This window comes from Triticum aestivum, chromosome 4B (genome assembly GCF_018294505.1).
Source record: "Triticum aestivum cultivar Chinese Spring chromosome 4B, IWGSC CS RefSeq v2.1, whole genome shotgun sequence".
NCBI lineage: Eukaryota > Viridiplantae > Streptophyta > Magnoliopsida > Poales > Poaceae > Triticum > Triticum aestivum.
This window is the reverse complement of record NC_057804.1, coordinates 27,291,455-27,301,274: the sequence shown is the minus strand read 5'-3', so window position 1 is coordinate 27,301,274 and position 9,820 is coordinate 27,291,455. Positions and strand designations below refer to the sequence as shown.

Below are 9,820 nucleotides of genomic sequence, written 5' to 3'. Positions count from 1 at the left end.
GATATCGAGTATAATATTTATTTAGAAAACACGGGATAGTGTAGGATTTATTCCACTTTGCCGGTACAACGTCGTCCCTAAGCGGCGCAACAGCAGTCACTCAACCCAGGAACTACACGAATGCTTACAAATCGAGACAGTAGTTTAAGCTTGTCGGGTTAGTGTACATGCATGATTTGCTTATTATTCTATTTCTACCATCACAACACCTGTAAATCCTTATTGTTGTTGTATGTCAGCTGCACCTTCCTCATCTCCATACTGGTGATAGAGCAGGGTTTTTTCATTGGCGATGTTGCTGGTGTTGGTAAAGGCCAAACAATTGTTGGGTTAATCCGGGAAAATTGGCAAGAGGGAAGGTATATATGCACTGTAAGACTTTTGACAAGAATTCCCGTCAAGTCTCTGCTCTGCTGAATTTTTAAGAATTCTGGAAGCATGTCTTCTTCACTACTTACCTTTAGCTGATTTGCAATTGCAATTTCCAGGTGGGGAAGTAACATGCTCGAAGAGATTTAGATGATGTTGGTGGAAAAGCGTACTAGGTATGAAAACTACTAAAATTGAATGATATTTTAACCTCAAGTCAATGCCATCTGCATTACACCAACGGTATGTGACCCTGCGGCTCCACATGATAGCATCTTCAACTGTATGCATGTAGATTTAACAACACAACATTTATCTAGAAATGCTAACAGGGTGTGATCGAGTGTGAATGTTTTTCTTTAGATAGAATGTAATAAAGATAAAATGTACCGGTCAATCTAACTCATAATAACAAAAATATATGAGAAAACATAATATATTTTAGTATGGGTATGTGGATTGCAAATAGGACTATAATCCTTATCTCGAACATATAAATGATTTTAATTACTGCCAATGTCGATATGATTGCATTATTTATTGCAACGAAATTGGATCTGCTATTGTAGATTTGACTTGAGTCTCGACATTTGTAGTCATAATTGATTTGCCTCTCCATAGGTTTTTAGGTTTTTGAGTTTCTCCTCCGTTGCCACAAAATACACAATTTTTCAGCAAATCAATGTATATCAACCGTGTATGCTTCAATCTTGTTTTTCCTTTGAAATTTTGTAATATGTTAATTCTTATGTTTTTATCGTTTGGGTAAATCACAACACCAGTGTTAACCTATTTTTTCACGACAAGGAGGACAAACGAAAACACGGGTGAGGTGACATGTTGAAATGGAGGACGTGCCTATGTGTGCGCGCCTAGGGCGGGTGGATGGAGTGTTAGGGTCGTGTGGTGTTTTTTTTGGGGACAGAATCTTGCGTAATACTTATGGGGCTAGGAGCGTGTGATGTTTTCTTTTCTGTTGCAAAACACATGTATGTTTCCTATAGTTATTATGTTCTCATCAATGGCTTGATTTGAAGACCGTAGTTTTGTTACCCGTTGCAACCATAGTTTTAAATAGCCGGCTATAGTTTCGTATAGCCTTTTCAGCACGGTGACACTAAATGATCACCTTCACAAATAGCCTGCTATAGCCTGCTATAGCCCGTTATAGCTGATTTGAAGGCCCGCCGCTATTTTCCATAGCCCGCTATTTAAAACATTGGTTGCAACGCACGGGCCCTTTTGCTAGTACATGGCGATCAACATGAGTTACATGTTTAGGTAGGATACAAACCGACTTGATCTATATATATCAGGAATTCTATCTGTAGCAGCCGGACTAGGACTCTCCAACACTGTCCTGAGAGACTTGAGACGCAAGGTTGGAAAAAGCGATAGGCGTAAGCAAGGCGGTTAGCCTTCGCCTAGTGCCTAGGCGGTGCGTAAGCGCCCAAGGCGCGGTCTAGGCGGTAATATAGTTTTTACTCGTAGTGTATTTGTGATTATTATATGGGTGTTGATATTAGTTTATGGCATATAAATAAGTTAATTACCGTCTACTGCCATTGAAATATAACCCGTTTGACAAATCAGTGCAGTATGTGGCATGATTTCTTGCTTGGGTAGGCAATTCCTTGCTTGCCCTGCCTAGACCTCCATTTATGCCCTAGGCGAGGCGTTTGGCCATTGCCTAGCACCTAGGCGTGCCTAAACGCCTCCTAGGCACTGCCTTTTCCAACAGAGCTTGAGAGAGATTGGTTAGCTGCATCTTATCGTTCTGACAATGGCCCAGGAAATAGTATGGCACGAAAGACGCAATGCATGAAAGCTGAATCCTGGGTATAAGATAACCTACCAATGGTGTGCAATATTTTCCCCTCAAATAAGCCAACTATAGGATTATTTTATTTCCTTGGTGCACATTTGCACCGTTTGAACAATGGCCGTGGAATTATTTTTAATAGGGGTTAGTTACACCACATGGCGTGCAAGATACAGCACATGGCGCACTCATGAAATCATTCATGTGCAACACATCATAAGGCTGGTTACGGTGGGGAGGAACTTAGGAGTAACATCACACACTCTAATACAACTTTGCTTATGTGGCACGTATTTAATGAAGAGAGAGGTGCTTGTGATAACTAGCTAAGTTACCGGAACATCACACACTCCAAAAAACAATGAGTCTATAACCTAATAAATACATTGTTGCATGACACTACACAGATGTTCCTACCCACTATGGAGGTAGTAACATAGTCTAAGGAAATGTGTAAGTTACTAGCTTATGTTCTTGCCCATTGTGACCAGCCTAAGCAAGGAGAAACTTTGGTTAGGGAACAATGCGGTGAAGTTAAGCTGGACACTGTCTTTACTTTTGTTATTTTGTCTGTTGAATGAAGCCTTTTTTATACATCTAATCAAACAGAAACCACGGAATTTAAATGTGGTGACAGGAAAGCAGTAAGTGCTGAATTTATGGACAGAAACGTAAATGCTAGCGAGATAAATGCAGGCACAATGTTCACCATCCTCAAACAAATACAGTAGTTATTTTGAAACAACAAATCAGATAGATCTAAAGAATACTAGCTGGTAGTTGCACATGATCAAATGAAATAATAAATAATGACTAGAATTGTATGCAAGTGATTTGAGGGCCGACTTTAGAGATGCCCTGACTACGAGAGCAAGATACGAGCAATAATGTTTCACTACAGAACGAAGACGTATGCAAGTGATTTGAGGGCCGACTTTGGAGATGCCCTGACTACGAGAGCAAGATATGAGCAATAATGTTTCACTACTGAACGAACAGCGCGTGATTTGAGGGTCTAAACTGTCAAGCAAACCAATACATGCTCATATTGAATGGCAGCCCATGCCTATGTTGGATGGCTTCGAAGGTCCAGACGTAGGAAAGTGATTTAAGGGTCAACTTTGAAGATGTAGGCAAGTGATTTAAGGGTGGACTTTGAAGATGCCCTGACTACGAGAGCAAGATACGAGCAGTAATGTTTCACTACTGGACTAACAGCCCGCGACCATGGAGCCAGATAAACCAGCGCACGCACAAGGCTTCACTAAAATTAGTTATCAACTACATCCAGTTACCACTAGGAAATTAATGATAAAAAAGATTGGGTTTAGGCTTATTTTAGCAAGTCTATATATATAGACCTCACATGGCTAGCATAGAACATAGTGGACACACACGGCCAACAAATATAGTCGATACAATGCATAAGATTTTTAGTAATACAAGTCCATTGGCAATGCATCACGGATGAGGTAGGAAAGACTTCTTAAGCTTTTTTTGTACCGGGGCTTTGACCATGCCTTCGAACAATTTGAACTCAAACTTCTTTCCAGCCTGCACTCAAATTTCGGTAACAAGCTTCTTACTTGCCATCCCTACTTGTTTCAGCAGCATTCGATATTTGCCTGTATAAACGAGAGTAAAAAAATTCTGTTAGATGATATGAAATATCTACTTGCAGAGGTTAAATCATCTAAACATTGACTATAAAAAGCAGAAGACCCATAAACAAATTATTATCCAATTAAATTAAAATTCCAACAACCGCCCTGCTCTTCATCAAAGGAGTACTAACATTAGCAATTTTGTTCACACTATCTCTTTCTGACTGTATTGAGTATTCTTGTCATACAACACCCAGTTTCAGGAACTTGCAAGTTCTCTTCCATTCCATGCAACTCCCTGTGTTTCAAATTCTAGATTTGTCCCAAGTCAAACATTTCTATCTTTAGCCATCAATTCCTAGAAATTTGTACAGTATAATGACTGAGCATAATTGTCATGGTGAATCTAAAAATATAAATCTTATAATCTTGAACTATAGAGTGAATTTCACTTTTTATCCATAGTCTAACATTTGTGACAGCAATTACCCCATTTAATAGGAATTCATCCTGTTCACCCTATTTAGTCTAACTCTAATATCTGAAGAATGGTACAAATATAGGGACAGTACTGAACGCATTCACCAGTTAACATTTCCCATTTAGTGAAACATTTGCCAGTTTATTCAGTTCTATTTGGTAGGACTCGTTCATCAGGTCTACATGGCCATGCGCGACTTCAACAATCCTAGCTGCTTCTACTACGAACTTTGTTGTAGCTACTGTCCTTGCTTCATCGATCGCTTGGCTGAAACCTGAAGAGAGAAGCTAGCGCATGCACGGTTGTCCTGTACATGCATGGCACACAGAAATTTTATGCTACGTACTAGTACTAGAACAAAAACAATAATTACGAAAAATACAACCAAAATACTCTACTTAAGTGGACTACTACTACTAGTGCCCTATTATGCTCTGTCTAGCTCTCGTGTTTAATTCTGTCTGGCTAGCAGAAGGTGAGAACATTGTGGCAGCAACAGTTGCCACACAAAGGTGCAGATGAGGACCTGAGAAGGTAGTCGGATATTAAATATGCCAGGGCAAAATATATTTCTGACATTGCAAGCCACGTAGAGCTGATAACTCGGTGCAACCTTACAGAATGGGTCAAGTTTAAAAGGGGGTGAAAGCTCACACAACTTTTACTGAATGGGATAAGTGCGAAGAATTTCTGCTAAATGGGCCAATTGTTAAACTAGGGGTTGAAAAATGGAGTTCACACTAAACTATACGCATTTCTAGAAACCGGTAGTTATTAAAGATAGAAAGAAAGGTTTGACTTTGGACAAAACTAGAATGACAACTAATATGAAGAAGAGGGAGACCCTAAATGTACTGCAATTTTTACAGGGGCCACGGATCCACTGCAATATTTCCCCTCAAATAAGCCAACCATAGTGATTGCCGATTTTGTCCCAATACAACTCTCCCTAACAAATGGGCCACGCCTGCCAGTGGGTCATTTTTTTTCCTCTCTCTCATTTGCATCTTTTCGTCGAGGCTGCGGTGGCAGGTGGCGGCGGCGCGGATGTCCAGCAACGGCAGCACAGAAGTCCGGCGGCAGCGGTGGTGTTCCAGCAGGCGGCAGTGGTCCAGTGGCGCGGCGGTCAATGGAGGCGGCGCACTGACATGGCAAGCATTGAAAATTTATGGGGAGGGTTGCAACTCTCCACTATTTGAGGAGATAATTTTTTGGGTTTAGGGAGACTGCTGAAGCAGGTTTTTTGCCTCAACTCTCCCTATACGTGCAATTTCTTGGGAATAGGGAGTAGTTTGCTGAAGATGATACAAGTGTACTACTACTAGTGCACTATTATGCGCTAGCTAGCTCTGGCATTTAGCTGTGTCTGGCTAGCAAATGGTGGGAACATTGTGGCTGCAACAGTTGCCGCACAACGGTGCGGACGAGGACCTGAGAAGGTAGTCGGAGATTAAATATGCTTCTGATATGGCAAGCCACGTAGACCTGATGACTCGGCCCACCTTACAGAATGGGTAATGTTTAAAAGGAGGTGAAAGCTGGCACAACTTTTACTAAATGGGGCAAGTGGGAAGAATTTCTGCTAAATGGGCCAATTGTTAAACTAGGGGGTGAAAAATGGAGTTACACTAAAGACTAAACTATGCGCATTTCTAGAAATCGGTAGTTACAGATAGAAAGAAAGGTTTGTCTTTGAACAAAACTAGAATTACAACTAATATGAGGTACAGGGACCTAAATGTATTGCCATTTTTACAGGAGCCATGGAGCCACTGCAACATTTCCCCTCAAATAAGCCAACCATAGGAATTGCCCATTTTGTCCGGTGAAAAACAGCTGGGTTAGGCTTACACTTTGCTTATTTTGTGTGCGATGGAAACTTTTCGGTTCCCACAAAAGAAATAAACATTTAATACAAAAGCAAGATTATCTACCAAACAGCTGCACACAACAAAAGAAAACATTGCTTAATTCGTGCAGATAGTGCATCTTATTGTTTTGACAATGGCCCAGGAAATAGTATGGCACGAAAGACGCAATGCATGAAAGCTGAATCCTGGGTATGAGATAACCTACCAATGGTGTGCAATATTTTCCCCTCAAATAAGCCAACTATAGGATTATTTTATTTCCTTGGTGCACATTTGCACCGTTTGAACAATGGCTGTGGAATTATTTTCAATAGGGGTTAGTTACACTACATGGCGTGCAAGATACAGCACATGGCGCACTCATGAAATCATTCATGTGCAACACACCATAAGCAAGCAGAAACTTTGGTTAGGGAACAATGCGGTGAAGTTAAGCTGGACACTGTCTTTACTTTCGTTATTTTGTCTGTTGAATGAAGCCTTTTTTATACATCTAATCAAACAGAAACCACGGAATTTAAATGCGGTGACAGGGGAGCAGTAAGTGCTGAATTTATGGACAGAAACATAAATGCTAGCGAGATAAATGCAGGCACAATGTTCACCGTCCTCAAACAAATACAGTAGTTATTTTGAAACAACAAATCAGGTAGATCTAAAGAATACTAGCTGGTAGCTGCACATGATCAAATGAAATAATAAATAATGACCAGAATTGTAATGGATGGAACCCATTCTTTTGTGATATTAACTTGCACAACATAATAAAAACATTGATGTAACAAATCCACATCCACTCAGTAAAAGTACCCAAAGTACTCTCTGCTGCCAGTACAAGTTGGTTTACCTTTGATACTTCAGTTTGTAAATCATTTTGCTACGAAAGGATATGAAAGCTCTTAACGAAATTACCTGGTTGATGAGAAAATGCCCAGATGCTTGGAGATCCCACTCGGAAAGTAGGTGTAAGAATGACCCAGGGGTCTTCCAGAGCCGCCAAAATTAGCCACGCCTTTTACAGCCTTGTTCCTCATATCAAGAGCAATCACACAGGCCTTATCCCCACGGGGATCAGGCATGTGCATAAGGTAAACAACATCACCGTCATGCAAGCTAAGAGCAGGATAGCCTACACGAATTTTCTTCAGGCTTGGCTTGGCATCATCTCCCTCCTGCGGATTAGGTAGCATTTGGGCATACACAGGGCTATCCAATGGTACATCATCTGAGCATCTGATAGTACAGTCCTCCTCCCAGTTGCTACTACCAGAAGTAGAGCCAATGCTTGAAATTTTTATTTTTTTTGTTGCAGCCATCCAACCTTCACATATCAGGGAGCTTCCAGTGTCTGAGCCCGGTCTGACGTTACTGTGCATCTCAAAATACTTGATGTAACCTTGGAGAACAGTGACGTTCCGAACATACAACATATAACCCCTGACTGGATCGGGCGACAGCGGCGAAGGTAGTGGGATGTAGCGAAGACTCTGGTTGTCAAGGAGAAGGTCACAGATGATAATGCCCCCCCTAAGGTCGACCCAACCCACTGAACCAAGCTCCCCTCCAATGGTGATCCCCTTGTTGAAAGAGCGGAACTCAAAATCCTTGGGCGAATCAAGAAGCATCAACTTGATGTTCCATGCCTTTGTCTTGGAGTTGTACAGGTGGAGATTAAAGTGCCCGTCGGTGTAATCCTGAGCAATGGAGGCCCAGCGGAGCACGGCGATGAAGAACATCTCTTGGTGGTGGCAGTGCAGTAAGGCAACCTCTTGGTCGTAGATCCTGAAGTAGGGGGGACAGTGGACGAGCTTGACCGACGGCGGCGTCTTCTTGGTGCCGGCCTGGTAGACGAAGTAGCGGATGTTCTTGCCGTACACGTGCAGGCGCTCGGGGCAGATGGTGATGCTGAGCAGGACGAGGTCGTCCTCCGTATAGGAGATCTTGGGGATTTCAGCGAATGCATCGGGCTTCAGATCTGGGCAGTGGACAGTGAAGCAGGAGACGCGCGGCGGGGCAACCGGCCAGAAGGTGACCAGGATGCGCTTGCCCTTCTTCTTGGTCCTGCTCCTGCGGCCCCTGGCGGTGGTGGCGTTGGTGCGGTCGCTGAGGTAGCCGAACGAGTCGATGAGGATGGTCTCCGGGAGAGGAGAATCCGGATCGTCGGGGTGGATAGGCGGAGGGATCTGGAGCACCCGGAGTTTGTTGTCATCCATCACCATGGCAACCGAGGAGGTCGATGCGGAGGTGGCGGCCGGAGGAGGAACGGGAGTGGAACCCTAACGCAGGGAGGAGAGATGAATCTATGGATGGGCTCGCTGGCACACACTGAACGAGTCGATATTTATCTCGGGGACTCCGACGCACAGAAGAGGAGGCAACGACTGGGCCGGCCCGACTCTGTAGCGCTCGGTACTGTAGCAATCAGCTAGCAACCTTTTTGAAACGAATCTAACTTTTCTCGAAATATGAATATATTTTATTGTAAAAGAAAATATCTACTGAAAATGCGAACAACTTTTCAAATTTCTGAAAAATGAAGTTACGGTTTTCTAAAAAATGGAATCATTTAAAAAACAATTTTTTAAATGCTTTTTTACTGTGAACAAATTCTGAAAATGCAGATTTCGTAAATTCCAAATAATATTTGAAAACACACCCAAAAATACTTTTTTAATCTAAAAGCATTTTCTAAAAATTCCAAACATTTTTCTTAAAAAAGGTAACTTTTTTGAAAACATAGAAAATAAAAAAGAAACAAAAAAGGGACACACACCGATCCAGGGACCTTGTAGAAGGTTTCCAAAATCGGAACTAACATTCAATTTATCTAGCGTTAAATTGGTCGGCCCAACTCGGTCGCTCATGTGCCAATAGGCGACTATTTGAGGCATGTTAGTCAAATAGGAAACACCATTTATCTCTGCTATTATAAAAAAACAAGGGTCATTTATATTTCAGCCCTTAACTCGAACCCACTACTAAGATTTATCCATAATTTTGAAGCGTGTTCAAATTTCCCCCTCTCCCGTTAGGTGCCTTTATAAAAATGTCCTTCTGTGCCATTTCCGTTTGGTCAAAGGCCTTTGACCATCAATAGGACGTTTTCTAGACATATTTGCCCTTCGATGCATATATAACTTACACATGGACCTGCCCAAAGTTAAAAAAACTCACTATCTCATCCCCTCTCTCTAACTTATAGATGGACCCCAACAAGCATAAAAAATAAAAATAAAACACACACTCTCTCTCTCTGACATGTGGACCATGGGACCCACTGCGAGGGTCAACAACGGTCCACACGTCCCCAAACGCATGTCCGGCCGGCTGCGCTCGCCGACGGCTCGCCGTACGTGGCTATAGACGGTCGCGGGAGGAGAGTGTGAGGCGGGCAGTATAGCTGTGTGAGGCACTCCTTGCACACCAATTCATCTTCACGGGCACGTCACTCGTAGGTAGGTGGGCGCGCGCAGACGACCGAGCCAGCCGAGGTCAATCATGGTGGCCAGCTTCGGGCAGGGCGCTCCGGGAACGGGGTCGAGCAGTGGAAGAGGGGAGTAGGTCCACAAGATTTCAGCGACGATGCATTGAGGTCGGGGAGGTCAACGGTGGCTCGGGGCGGACGAATTTAGGAGCTCAAAAGCACATCCATGGCGGAGATCAGAGTCTCGTC

General features: G+C 42.8%; 1 protein-coding gene across 1 annotated transcript; it reads right to left on the bottom strand.

The window, feature by feature from the left end:
- Positions 1-3,421: 3,421 nt before the first annotated feature.
- Positions 3,422-8,480, bottom strand: LOC123090744 (uncharacterized). Its single transcript, XM_044512079.1, has 2 exons — positions 7,060-8,480; positions 3,422-3,816 (listed from the first exon to the last, which is right to left on the bottom strand). The coding sequence occupies exons 1-2, from the start codon at positions 8,364-8,366 to the stop codon at positions 3,774-3,776; spliced, it is 1,350 nt and encodes a 449-aa protein (XP_044368014.1). The 5' UTR covers positions 8,367-8,480; the 3' UTR covers positions 3,422-3,773.
- Between the last annotated feature and the right edge of the window lie 1,340 nt (positions 8,481-9,820).

Bases quoted from the DNA above. Each gene is read 5' to 3' on its own strand.
- LOC123090744 (XM_044512079.1), bottom strand. From the start codon at position 8,366: ATGGTGATGGATGACAACAAACTCCGGGTGCTCCAGATCCCTCCGCCT. The intron at 3,817-7,059 runs GTAATTTCGTTA...TCGTTTATACAG, and splicing joins GGCATTTTCTCATCAACCAG to GCAAATATCGAATGCTGCTG.